The sequence below is a fragment of the Physeter macrocephalus genome, chromosome 10 (assembly GCF_002837175.3).
Source record: "Physeter macrocephalus isolate SW-GA chromosome 10, ASM283717v5, whole genome shotgun sequence".
NCBI lineage: Eukaryota > Metazoa > Chordata > Mammalia > Artiodactyla > Physeteridae > Physeter > Physeter macrocephalus.
The window spans coordinates 51,152,679-51,167,558 of NC_041223.1; the positions used below are offsets into that span (position 1 = coordinate 51,152,679).

Genomic DNA, 14,880 nt, shown 5'->3' on the forward strand with positions numbered 1-14,880 from the left:
GAGCCAGTGCTCCGCAAAGGGAGAGGCCACAACAGTGAGAGGCCCGCGTACCGCAAAAAAAAAAAAAAAAAAAGGGGGGCGGGGTGGAGAGCAAAAAGTGGAAAAGCCCAGAAGATTCCATTTTAATCAAGGGACTGAAATAAAGATGATTAGTAATGGCATGAATTGAAATTGTGTGCCACCTGATAGGATGCAATAAAAAGAACCCACCATCACTTCTGTGATATTCCTGCCTGTATTCGTTATGTACTTTAAGCCAACGAACATTTATGATGTCACAGTTTCTGGGGGTTGGGAATCTGAGAGTGGCTTAGTTGGGTGATTCTCGTTTTAGGTCTGTTATAAGGTTGAAGTCCAGCTGCTGGCTGGGGCAACAGTCATCTTGAGGTTTAACTGGGGCTGGAGAATCCACTTCCATGCTCACTCACATGGTTGGCAGGCCTCAGTTTCTCACTGGCTGTTGGCTACATGCTTCAGTTCCTTGCCATCTGGGCCTGTCCATAGGACGTTTGCTTGCCCCAGAGCAAGTGATCCAAGAGATCGCTTCTATAACCTAACCACTTCCGCTCTATGCTCTTGGTCACAAAGATCAACTCTGGTACAGTGTGGGAGGAGACTGCATGAGGGTTTGAATAACAGGAGGTGTGGCCAGTTTGAAGGCTGGCAACCAAACTGCCAAAGATAACCATGACAAACTCAGTCTGGGAGCTGTTCTACAAAGTCATTAGACTGTATTCTTCAAAGTGTCAAGGTTATGAAAAATCAAGGAGGACTGGGGAACTGTTCTAGAATGAAGGAGACTAAAGAGACATGACAACTAACTGCAATGTGAGATGCGGGACTAGTTCCTTTTGAGATTAAGGACATTATTGGGACAACTAGCCAAAGACTGAATGGGGTTGAAAGATTAGTTGGCAGCAATGTATTGCTGTTAATTTCCTGATTTTACTAGATTGTACTGTGATTTTATAGGAGAATCTTCTTATTTATACAAAATACCTACTCAAATGTTAGGGAGAGACAGAGTATCAGGTCTGCAACTTACTCTCAAATGGTGCGGGGGCGGGGAGGGAAACATACTTTGTTCTGTAATTGCAACTCTGATAAGTTTGAGACTGTTTCCAAATTAAGAATGTATAGAAACTATAAAGACCTATGGGAGAAACTCTCTAAGGTCGAAAATCCTAATTCTATTAGGTAGAATTAGAAGCCACTGCTGTTTTCGTAGGTAAAAAATATGAGTATTGGTAACTTCATATGGTTCAACTTAATACAAGAACATTCTGACAAACGAATCAACATCAAAAATAACGAAATTTTGGATTCCAATAAAGAGGCAAAACAATTCACAGGGCCCTTTCAAGGATCTCTCTCCTGTAATTAACTACTCTGTCCAGCACCCCCAGTATCTGACTCTCTGCAGACCCCCACCTGTCAGCACAGAGAACTGCTGTAGTAGCTGCATCCTAGAAATGGTCCCTATACCCTCCTCCCAATGTCCTATTTCTCTGCATCCCTCCACAGCATCTTTGAAATGGTTTCTGCTCCCCATCTTCTCTTACCCCCTTCCCGTTGTTTCCTAAATTCACTGCAGTGGGCTTGCAAAGCTACCACCCATAAACATTTGCTTCTCAAGGCCATCAATACCTCCCTGTTAATTTCTCTGTATTCAAGACTGCTGCCCACTCCTTCCTTCTCGAAACATTTTCTTCTCTTGGCTTCTGTGAAACCACACTTCTCTAGAGTTTCTTCCTATTCCCGTCTTTGTTTATATCCTTGGCCCCTACAAACAGAAAGCACCCATAGTCATCTTTTAGACAGTGCATTAGAGCATGCCACTCCTCACTGAAAAGGACCCCCCGCCAACCCCCATGCTTCTCGCTGGATAAATAACGGTGAAGCTCCTATGAGATTTGGCCCCTACCTATGCCTCACTCCATCCCAAAGCACATTCCTCTGTGCCTCTCTCACTTGGCTTTGCTTTTTTTTTTTAGTGAAATGTTTTTGCTGTATTTTAATTTATATGCTTTCAGAAAATTGAAGTATAGTTGATTTACAGTGTTAGTTTCTGGTGTACAGCAAAGCGGTTCAGTTTTACGCTTACACACACATTCTTTTATAGATTCTTTTCCATTATAGGTTATTACAAGATATTGAATATAGTTCCCTGTGCTATACAGTAGGACCTTATTGTTTATTTTATATATAATAGTGTGTATCTGTTAATCCCAAACCCCTAATTTTTCTCTCCCCCCACTACTTTCCCCTTTGGTAACCATAAGTTTGTTTTTTATATCTATGAGTCTTTTTCTGTTTTGTAAATAAGTTCATTTGTATCCGTTTTTTTAGATTCCACACATAAGTGATATATGATGTTCGTCTTTCCCTGTCTTACTTCACTTAGTATGATAATCTCTAGGTCCATCCACGTTGCTGCAAATGGCATTATTTTTTTTATGGCTGAGTAATGTTCCGTTGTACATATGTACATCTTCTTTATCCATTCCTCTGTGGATGGACAGTTAGGTTGCTTCCATGTCTTGGCTATTGTAAATACTGCTGCAGTGAACTTGGGGCACATGCATCTTTTCGAATTATATATGGTTTTCTCCAGATATGTGCCCAGGAGTGGGACTGCTGGATCATATGGCAACTCATAGTTTTTTTAAGGAACTTCCATAACATTCTCCATAGTGACTGTACCAACTTACATTCCCACCAAGAGTGTAGGACGGTTCCCTTTTCTCCACACCCTCCAGCATTTATTGTTTGTAGACTTCTTGATGGTGGCCATTCTGACTGGTGTGAGGTGATACCTCAATGTAGTTTTTTCACTTCTCTAATAATTAGTGGTTGAGCATGTTTTCATGTGTCTGTTGGCCATCTCTGTGTCTTCTGTTTGCTTCATAAATATGCCAAGCTTATTTCTGCCCTGGGCTTCTGCGCATGTTCTCTCTGCTTTGAACACTCTTCCCCAGTCATCTCAGGACAGACGCCTCCTCTGCATTCAGGTCTCAGTTCAAACCTCAACTCCTCGAGGAGACTTTCCTCAAAACCTAATTTAAAGCAGCTCCTGACTCGTACCTGCCCCAACCACTCTCTCCCATCATCCTGGTTTGTGCTCTTCAAGGCAATTTATCCTAATATGAAATTGTCTGGTTTATTAGTTCAGTGCTTGTCTGCCTATCTTAGGACATAAGTGCCTTGAGAGACCTTGTCAGTCTTGTTCTTTACTGTATCTCCAGTGTCTAGAACAGTGTCTGACACATAGTAGGTGCTTAATAAATATGTGGTGAATAAATCACATACTTTCTGCTAATGATCCCACCCAGCAGATGTCTCATGGCTGTGATAATGATAATTACAGAATCCTAGAGATGACCTTCCTTCCAAATCATCTTATCCAACCTCAGATTACAAGAAGAAACTCTACAACACTGCTGGTAGAAGGTTATCCAGCCTCTACTTGAGGACTCTAGTGATAGAAGAACTCATGACTTTTCATAATGGAATGTTTACATGTCACTGTTTTTTGGAATTTTTATTTTTTATAAAGCCGGTTCTTATTAGTTATCTATTTTATACATATTAGTGTATACGTGTTGATCCCAATCTCCCAGTTTATCCCACCACCACCACCCCCATCCCGCTTTCCCCCCTTGGTGTCCATACATTTGTTCTCTACATCTGCATCTCTATTTCTGCCTTGCAAACCGGTTCATCTGTACCATTTTTCTGGATTCCACATACATATATGTTAATATACGATATCTGTTTTTCTCTTTCTGACTTTCTTCACTCTGTATGACAGTCTCTGGGTCCATCCATACATATCATTGTTGATAGTTCTAATTGTTGAACAGGTTTTCTCTTCAGTGACCCTAAATCTTCCTCCCTATATGTTCCATTTATTGATTCCAAAACAACTTGAAAAAGCCCTGCTTCACTGGACAGTAATTCAAGTATTACTTGAGGGAATGATCACATGATTCTAAGCTCTGAGATAAATACTTCCAGCTATCTCAACGCTTCATGTGACATGAAAAATTAACCAAGTCTGCACATGAGAAAGGTCTGCAAAATTTTAGCAGCTTGGTTTAAGTAAATAAAACCCTTCTAAGCATCTTATCTGAAAAGTAAAATGTAAGCATGCCCTTGGGTATTCAGAGAACATGATCTCATTTCTCATGGCTGTCTTTCTTAACAGACTGCTTCTCTGCATCACACTCTTTCTGATACTGAGGGAACTGCAACAATCACAGACAGCCAAGCCCACAAGCATCTTCCCTAAGACAGACTTATCCTTTGAAGAACATATTTGTGAGTATATGTTCTCACTTCTGAATCAATTTTATATTTTAATGAGATGAGAGAGAACTTTCATGATGTAACTGTTCACTAATGAGCTTTGTGGCAAGGGCTCTTTGCCAAAGGCATTAAACAATTTATTCTACGAGTGAAAAAAGTTTGGCTTTTACACCCCTTGGTGCTTTCAGTGTGTGTAGTGCAGGAGGAAGACCATCTGTTGTGATTAAACAGGCAAATTCTAGTGCATATTTGTATCCTTCCCTGTGACTTCTGCAATACAGTAAGCACTCTATGTAATTTTTAAATTTTATTGGAGTATAGTTGATTTACAATGTTGTGTTAGTTTCAGGTGTACAGCAAAGTGATTCAGTTATATATATACATATATTCATTTTTTTTCAGATTCTTCTCTCATATAGGTTATCACAGAATACTGAATAGAGTTCCCTGTGTTCTACAGTAAGTCCTTGCTGGTTATCTATCTTATAAATAGCAGTGTGTGTGTATGTTCATCCTAAGCTCCTGATTTTTCCCTCCCCCCAACATTTCCCCTTTGGTAACCATAAATTTGTTTTCTATAAGTCTGTTTTGTAAAAAAAAAAAAAAATTGATTTGTATCATTTTTTTAAAAATTAGGGCTTCCCTGGTGGCGCAGTGGTTGAGAGTCCACCTGCCGATGCAGGGGACACGGGTTCGTGCCCCAGTCGGGGAGGATCCCACATGCCGCAGAGTGGCAGGGCCCGTGAGCCATGGCCGCTGAGCCTGTGCTCCGCAACGGGAGAGGCCACAACAGTAAGAGGCCTGCGTACTGCAAAAAAAAAAAAAAAAAAAAAAAAAAAATTAGATTCCACATGGGTGATATCATATGATATTTGTCTTTCTCTATCTGACTTCACTTAGTATGATGATCTCTGGGTCCATCCATGTTGCTGCAAATGGCATTATTTCATTCTCTTTTATGGTTGAGTAATAAAACAAACTTATGGTATATATATACATCTTTATCCATTCCTCTGTCCATGGACGTTTAGGTTGCTTCCATGTCTTGGCTATTGTGAATAGTGCTGCAGTGAACATTGGGGTGCATGTATCTTTTCGAATTATGGTTTTCTCAGGGTATATGCCCAGGAGTGGGATTGCTGGATCATATGGTAGTTCTATTTTTAGTTTTTTAAGGAACCTCCATACTGTTCTCCACAGTGGTTGTACCAATTTACATTCCCACCTAACGGTGTAGAAAAGGTTCCCTTTTCTTCACACCCTTTTTAGCATTATTTGTTGATTTTTAAAATAATGTCCCTTCTGACCGGTGTGAGGTGATACCTCATTGTAGTTTTGATTCGCATTTCTCTGATAGTTATTGATGTTGAGCATCTTTTCATGTGCTTTTTGGCCATCTGTATGTCTTCTTTGGAGAAATGTCTATTTAGATCTTCTGCCCATTTTTTGATCAGGTTGTTTGTTTTTTTGATATGGAGCTGTTTGTATATTTTGGAGATTAATCCCTTGTCGGTCACTTTGTTTGCAAATATTTTCTCCCATTCTGTGCGCTGTCTTTTCATTTTGTTTATGGCTTCTGCTGTGCAGAAGCTTTTAAGTTTAATTAGGTCCCATTTGTTTACTTTATTGTTCGCTCTAGGAGATGGATCAAAGAAGATATTACTGCAATTTATGTTAATGAGCGTTCTATGTTTTCCTCTAGGAGTTTTATAGTGTCCAGTCTTACATTTAGGTCTTTGATCCATTTTGAGTTTATTTTTGCGTATGGCATTTGAAATCAGAACATTCCCTTTCTTTGATATGCAGCTGTCCAGTCTTCCCAGCACCACTTACTGAAGAGACTGTCTTTTCTCCATTGTATATTCTTGCCTCCTCTGTCATAGATTAATTGGCCATAGATGTGTAGGTTTATTTCTGGGCTTTCTATCCTGTTCCATCGACCTATATGTCTGTTTTTGTTTTGGTAACTGTAGCTTTGCAGTATAGTCTGAAGTCAGGGGCCTGATTCCTCCAGCTCCGTTTTTCTTTCTCAGGATTGCTTTGGCTATTTGGGGTCTTTTGTGTTTCCATACAAATTTAAAACCTTTTTGTTCTAGTTTTGTGAAAAAAGCCACTGAATGAAGGAGTGAGCAAGTGAATAAAGTAACCAATGAATCAGAGGGTCTCAGAACTATTTGCTTCCTTAATTCCTTAAACAAACAAACAAAAACTATAGAAGAGAAACATTTCTTCAACTGGTCAGGAATATCACTCCTCTGGTAAGGACTGAACAAAGCTATAATGTAGTAATGCCTTGGTTGCCTTAGTGCTTCATACTGACATAAATGGTCAAATAATCTACACCTTTTTAGTCTCAGGACCCCTTTATACTCTTAAAAGCATTATTTAGGATCCCAAAAAGCTTTGGTTTATTGGGTTATATCTACTGATATTTACTGTATGAGAAAAATTTAAAATCTATTAATTCACTTAAAAGTAACAATGATAGGGACTTCCCTGGTGGTGCAGGGTTAAGAATCTGCCTGCCAATGCAGGGGACATGGGTTTGAGCCCTGGTCTGGGAAGATCCCACATGCCATGGAGCAACTAAACTCATGTGCCACAGTTACTGAGCCTGTGCTCTAGAGCCCAAGAGCCACAACTACTGAAGCCTGCACACCTAGAGCATGCTCCACAACAAGAGAAGCCACCACAATATGAAGCCTGTGCACCACAACAAAGAGTAGCCCCTGTTTGCTGCAACTAGAGAAAGCTCACGTGCAATGAAGACCCAACGCAGCCAAAAATAAATATAAAAATAAATTTTAAAAAGTAACAATTATAAACCTAATAAATATTAATAGTTTAATGAAAAATATTTTCCAAAACAAAAGAAAATTTAAAAGGAAGTGATGTTTTACATGTTAGCAAACCTCTTCAATGTCTGGTATAATAGAAAACAACTGAATTGTCAAATCTGCTTCTGGCTGAATCAGTCATAATATATTGTTTTGGCTGAAGTATAATGAAGAAAATCTGACCTCACAGAGACATGTAATTGGAAAAGGAAGAAGTATTTTAATAGTTTTCCCAGATAACTGAGGATATTTTTTTTTTGATGCTACATCAAAACTTCTTGACAAATTTCTTAAAGGTTAGTTGCAGTGTAGAATCTGAAATCACGTCAATGAACTTTTCATACGCTTTTATCTTAAAACCCATTGGTCTTACACTTGGAATGGGTTTTCTTATTCATGGATGATTTTTTTAATAGCATGCATTGGTCATTTGGGCAATATTGACTCACTGAGTTACGAAGATCCTCCAAATGTAAGACATTTCATTACACAATATCAAAAAAAAATCACATTTGTTAAGATTGTTACCAATCTCACCAGAAAAACCTTTAAGTATTGCTAATGATGGTGGATACAAGTTTTCCAAAATTCTGATTTTGGCTTGAAATATCTAACTTTATCACTTGTAACAAATACTTTCAATTGTTTTTCTTGAAGTGACAGGCTTATTTACTCTGTTCATTTTTGAAAAAGTGTCTGCTAAATACTCGTCTGAAGAACCATAGTTTGTCAGTCATTATTTTAATTGGTGTTCTGTGAAGAAAGTGATGAGTTCAGCTCTCACACGTGCTTTTCCTTGACAACCATCATATTTTGATATACAACAGAAGTCTTTTATGTGTAGCTCCCATTTTGCCCCAAAGAATACTAGAAAGACATACATTCAAGGGTTGATACTTAATGAAGCAATAAAAATTATTAAGTGTAACTGGCCTACCCACCCCCACCTTCCCAGGCCCTTGCCCCTTCCCTCATGGCCCTTCCAATGCTGAAGGCCTGCCTGGGATGGAGGTGCATTCATTATAGGGGCCAGGCCAGAGAAGGACTTGATTCAGTGGGGGCTGGAGGACTCCCGAGGAGTTTGCAAACCACATTTTGAGCCTCACTGCTTTATGCTTTTTACTGTTTTCTTTTTCTTCCTTTGGTGACGAGGTGCTAGTTGTCACTATTTGTTACTGTACATGCTGCCTGTGGGAGGCTCCCCCACTTTTAGCTGCACCCAATAGGAGTAGGGGTTGGAAGAATTCCAGCTGCCTGGCTCAGGCTATCATGTTACTGGACTTTGGGTTTAAGTCCCAAAGAAATGAAGTTGAGTCCCGGCTTTATCACTTAAGAGTTCTGTAACTCTGAATGAGCCACAGACCCTCTCCAGGCCTTGTTTTCTTAGAAAATCAGAGGACTGAGTCCAGTGACCCCTAAACATCTTCCAGTTCCCAAATTTCACAGTCCTAATATGCCAAACACACATGTGTACACGAATGGAACATTCTGAGAATGCTGTCTTGCACCTTTCCACACAAATCTGACTTATCTATGTATCTCTAGAAGCCATTACAGATGGCTTTTGGGAGGAAAGAAGTATGTGAAGAATTCAGATGACACCAGTTGATTTTCTCATATGAGACTGTTGGGAAATAGCCAAGATTCCATACGTAAAAACAGAAATTAAATGCTAAAATGAAAAATAAACTAGTAAACAATAATTCAATTTAATTATACCATCTACGTGATATATAAATAAACCAATAACTGATTTTGTTACAGCATGAGAAAACCCAAGAAGAATAATACCTACTGTGTTAAAACTGTTTGAAACAAGTAAAAGCAAAATCTTTGCACAAGAGTAATAATGAGTAAAAGAGAGTATAAAGGACAAAGTTATTGGTTTGAGAAGCTTCAAATATAATTTTATTTAGAGTTCCCAAAACGATACCTAAAGTTATATTTTTTCTCTTTATCAGAATTTTTTTTTCCTAGCTCTGCTCTATTACTGAAACTAAATGTATCCGAACATATTAACTATTTAGTCAATTTACTTTCCTATTTTCTAACCACATGATAAAGGAACTACCAATTTAGCTATTCATCTTTTGAAATAAGCCTGAAAGAGTTTTATCTTTAAAGAGATATTACTTTGATGTACAATGCTTAAAAAGCACTGACTTAATTTTGACATTAAGTAATGAACTTCTAACACAATTATAAATAGTAATGGTTAAGAAAGTCAAGATAGTCTCAAGTCCTCTTTTTTCCTGCATAAGGACAGGATACATTTTATTCAGATATTCTGGGGCTTAATTAGTGTTTTGGTGACATGACACATACAGAATAGAAACTGTGAACCTTTACTAATGGATGTAAACCATCTTATAAAGAGTGCTTTTGCAAGCAAATGGAAAGTGGGTTTGAGAAGGAAGATTTTTTTTAATGTAAAAATTTCCCTTCTTTCCAACTGAGATCAAACTGCCATAATTTTTTTAAATTGTAAGATTCTAAGAGTAAGTTAAATACAGAAAGAAAGAAAGAAAGCAAAACTTTTAGGGTTTCAAGTATTTAGAAATAGGCAAATGGAAATCAAGAAATCTTGATTCAGTTCTAGGCATGTTGATCAAGGGATTCTTTTGAAGAGCTTCAGCAATTTGAACTGAAAATAAAATCATGGATCAAGATGGCAATGTAGGTTGTCCCCAACATCATCCCCCTCACAAGAAAACCAACTAGCAACTATCCTTAGACAAGTCACCACTGTGAAAAATCCCAGAATCCAGGGGGTGAAATGGAAGCACCCCCCTGGACCCACAGAGACCAAGAAGGAAAGCATTAGAAGAATAAAAGGAATGGCTACACTCTGACTGCACTGCTCATCCCCTGGACAGTCACAAGGCCACACAAGAGGGCCCCCAGGTCTATAGTTTCTACAGTGGGGGAAAAAAGAACCCAAAGTAAATATCCAGCTCCCCCAGCCCTTCAGGGTACTTCCTAGGGGGCCCACTCGGGTCTCACCTCACAGGGACCACTGGGGAAATCTCTGGAGCTTGATCATGGAGTATCAGAGAGAAATGGAGAAGGGGGCGGGGCTTAATCAGCACTCAAATCCTGGCAGAACATATTCCTCCCTGCAGCTACAACTGAACACAGATCCCAGCCAGAGGCTCTTTGCATCTGCAGAGCTGAGCTGGTGGCCCTGTCTGGCCAGGGAGCTCGCTGGGCAGTGGAAATAAAAGGATGCTAATTAACACTGTGAAAACATGAATGTGTAAATCTCACTGGTAATGTAAATATATAGTCAAAGTCAGATTCTCTAATGTTGTAATGGTGGTGCATAATTCACATGCAACTCTACTTTAAAAGTTAAAGTATTAAAAATAACCATAACTAGAATAATTTGTTATTGAGTATATAATATTAAAAAGGTGTAAATCATACCATCAGTAACCTACTGCCACATAACGGGTGGTGGGGGAGATGTAAAAGTATAAAGTTTCTGCATGCTGTTGAAGTTATCACCTTAAAATAGGATGCTACAAATATATCTTCTGTAAGTATCATGGTAACCACAAGGAAAAATCTGTAGTAGACACAAAAAAGACTGTGATAAAGGAGTCAAAGTATATTGCTACAAAAAGTCATCAAATCACAGAGGAAGACAGCAAGAGAGGAAGCAAGGAACAAAAGATCTACAAAACAGTGAACAAAATGGCAATAGTAAGTCCTTACCTATGAATAATTTCTTTAAATGTAAATGGATTAAATTCTCCCATCAAAAGACACAGAGTGGCTGAATAAATTTAAAAAGAAGATCCAATGATATGCTGCCTACAAGAAGCGCAATTTAGCTTTAAGGACGCACAAAGACTGAGAGTGAAGGGATGGAAAAAGATATTTCAAGCAATTGGTGACCAAAAGAAAGCAGAAGTCACTATACCTATATCAAACAAAATAGAATTTAAGTTAAAAATGGTCATCTCTTAGATGATGAAAGTCATTATACAATGATAAAGGGAGTTAATCCACCAAGAAGACACAAAAATTGTAAATAGTCATGCATCCAACATTGGAGCACTTAAATATATAAAGCAAATACTAACTAAAAGGAGAAATAAACTGCAATACAATAATAGTAGGGGGACATTAATACCCTACTCTCAATAATGGATACATGACCCAGACAGAAAATAAATTAAAAAACAGGATTTGAACAGCACTATTAAACAAATATATCTAAGAAACATATACAGAACATTCCATCCAACGGCAGCAGAATATACATTCTTCTTAGGAGCACATGGAACATTTTCATGGCTAGATGATATGATAAGTCATAAAACAACTCTCAACAAATTCAAAAGATAGAAATTACATCAAGTATCTTTTCTGACCACGATGGAATGAAACTAAAAACAACAGGAGAAAAGCTGAAAAACTCACAAAGACATGTAAATTAAACAACACACTCCTGAACAGCCAATGGATCAAAGAAGAAATCAAAAGGGAAGTAAAAAATATCTTGAGACAAGAATATAAACTAACATACCAAAAAACTCATGGGATGCAGCAAAAGAAGTTCTAAAAGGCAAGTTTACAGAGAGAAACACATTTATCAAGGAAAAAAAGATCTCAATCTAACTTTACACCTCAAGGAACTAGAAAAAGAACAAACTAGGGCTTCCCTGGTGGCGCAGTGGTTGAGAGTCCGCCTGCCGATGCAGGCGACGCAGGTTCGTGCCCCGGTCCCGGAAGATCCCACATGCCACGGAGCGGCTGGGCCTGTGAGCCATGGCCGCTGAGCCTGCGCATATGGAGCCTGTGCTCCACAACAGGAGAGGCCACAACAGTGAGAGGCCCGCGTGTACCGCATAAAACAACAACAAAAAACAAAAACCCAGAAGTTAGCAGAAGATAGGAAATAATAAAGATTAAAGCAGAAATAATGAAATAGAGAATAGGAAAATAATGGAAAAGATTAACAAAACCAAAGGCTGGTCCTCTGAAAATATAAACAAAGCACATAAATTTTCAGCTATAATAACCAAGGAGAAAAGAGGACCAAAATCAATAAAATTATACATGAAAGAGGACATTACAACTGATATCATGGAAATACAAAGGCTCATACAAGACAACTATAAACAATTGATATACACCAACAAACTGGACAATCTACAAGAACTGGATAAATTCCTAGAAACATACAACCTACCAAGGCTGAATCACGAAGAAATGGAAAATTTGAACTAATAATGAGTAAGAAGATTGAATCAGTAATAAAAACCTCCCAATGAAAGCAAAGCCCAGGACCAGATGGTTTCACTGGTGATTTCTACCAAAAATTTACAGAAGAATTAATACCAATCTCTCAAACACTTCTAAAAAATTGAAGAGGGAACACTCCCAAACTCATTTTATGAGGCCAGCATTACCCTGATACCAAGGCCAGATGAGGACATTACAAGAAAAGAAAACTACAGGCCGATATCCTCAATGAATATAGGTACAAAAACTCTCAACCAAACGCTAGCAAATCAAATTCAACAGTACATTAAAGTTATTATACACCACGATCAAGTGGGATTCATTCTTGGAATGCAAGGATGGTTCAACATATGCAAATCAATAAATGTGACACATCACATTAATAGAATGAAAGACAAAAATCACATGACATCTCAATAGATGCGTGTGACAAAATTCAACATCCATTCATGATAAAAACTCTCAAGTTGTGCACAGAAGGGACATACCTCCACATAATAAAGACCATATATGACAAGCCCACAGCTAACAGACTCAATGATAAAAAGTTGAAAGATTTTCCTCTAAGATCAGGAACAAGACAAGGATGCCCACTCTCACCACTCCTATTCAACACAGTACTGGAAATCCTAGCCAGAACAATAAGGCAAGAAAAAGGAGTAAAAGGGATCCAAATCAGAAAGGATGAAGTAAAATTACTTCTATCTGCAGTTGATATATAGATAGAAAATCCTAAAAACTCCAGGAAAAAACTGATAAATGGATTCAGTAAATTTGCAGGATAATAAATCAAGATACAAAAAACCAGTTAAGTTTCTATACACTAACAATGAATTATCTGAAAAAGAAATAAAACAATCCCCTTTACAATAGCATCAAGGACAATAAAGTACTTAGGAATAAATTTAACCAAGGTGGTAAAAGAGCTGTACAATGAAAACTATATGACACTGATGAAAGAAACTGAAGAAAACATAATTCAATGGAAAGTATCCAGTGTTCATGGTCTGGAAGAATAATGTTAAAAAGTAATTATAGATTCATTACAATCTCTGTTAAGATTCCAATGGCATTTTTTATAGAAATAAAACAAATGATTCAAAATTTTTTACGGAACCACAGAAGATCTCAAAAAGCCAAAGTAATCCTGAGAAAGAAGAATTTAAAAAAAAAACCAAAAAACTGGAGGCATCGGGACTTACCTGTGGTCCAGTGGTTAAGACTCCGGGATCCCAATGCGGGAGCCCGGGTTCGATCCCTGGTCAGGGAACTAAATTCCACATGCCAAAACTAAGAGCTCACATGCCACAGCTAAAAGATCCCCCACACAGCAATGACGATCCTACATGCTGCAACTAAGAACCAGCGCAGCCAAATAAATATTTTTTAAAAACCCAAAAAACGGGGGCTTCCCTGGTGGCGCAGTGGTTGAGAGTCCGCCTGCCGATGCAGGGGATACCCAAAAAACTGGAGGCATCACACTTCCTGATTTCAAACCATATTACTAAACTATGATAATCAAAACAGTATGGTACTGGCATAAAAACAGACACATAGGCTGATGGAACAGAATTGAGAGCTCAGAAATAAACCTATCCATACATAGTCTAGTAATATTTGGCCAGGGAGCCAAGAATAGTCAATGGAGAAAAATAATCTCTTCAATAAATAATGCTGGGAAAACTGGATATTCACATCCAAAACAAATTGAAAATGGACCCCTTTCTCACATCACACACAAAAGCAGAATTGGATTAAAGATTTAAATGTTAGGCCTGAAACCATGAAACTCTTAATAAAACATAGGAGAAAAGCTCCTTGATATCGGTCTTGTCAATGGTTTTGTGGATATGACACCAAAAGCACAAGCAACAAAAACAAAAATAAGCAAATGGGGCTACATCCAACTAAAAAGCTTCTGTACAGTAAAAGAAGTGATCAACAAAATGAAAAAGGCAACCTATGGAATGAGAAAATATTTGCAAACCACGTTATCTCATAAGGGGTTAATGGCCAAAATATATATGGAACTCATACCACTGAATAGCACAAGAACAAATAATCCAACTAAAAAATGGGCAAAGGACTTGAACAGATATTTTTCCAAAGAAGACATACAAAGGGCCAACAGGAACATGAAAAGGTGCTCAACATCACTAATCATCAGGGAAATGAAAATCAAAACCATGATGAGATATCACCTCACTCCTATTAGAATATCATCAAAAAGGAGAGATAGGGCTTCCCTGGTGGTGCAGTAGTTAAGAATCCACCTGCCAATGCAGGGGACACGGGTTCGAGCCCTGGTCCAGGAAGACCCCACATGCTGCCGAGCAACTAAGCCCGTGCGCCACAACTACTGAAGCCCATGTGCCTAGAGCCCGTGCTCCGCCACAAGAGAAGCCACTGCAACGAGAAGCCCGCGCACCACAACGAAGAGTAGCCCCAGCTCGCTGCAACTAGAGAAAGCCCACGTGCAGCA

General features: G+C 38.5%; 1 protein-coding gene across 5 annotated transcripts in view; it reads right to left on the reverse strand.

The window, feature by feature from the left end:
- FIG4 (FIG4 phosphoinositide 5-phosphatase) overlaps positions 1-14,880 on the reverse strand; it is a 129,412-nt gene that overhangs the window by 15,910 nt on the left and 98,622 nt on the right. The window contains exon 23 of one of the 5 annotated variants that reach the window (XR_008618380.1): positions 1,648-1,783. The exons of 2 other annotated variants lie outside the window; for them this stretch is intronic. Coding sequence is in view for 2 of the 3 variants with exons in the window: in XM_055087558.1 (XP_054943533.1) it covers positions 4,792-5,116 (325 nt within the window). In the remaining variant the exon portion in view is untranslated. Of the gene's footprint in view, positions 1-1,647; positions 1,784-4,752; positions 5,117-14,880 lie in introns of those variants that run through there. 2 more of the 5 variants (XM_055087558.1, XM_055087559.1) reach the window with 2 other exon arrangements.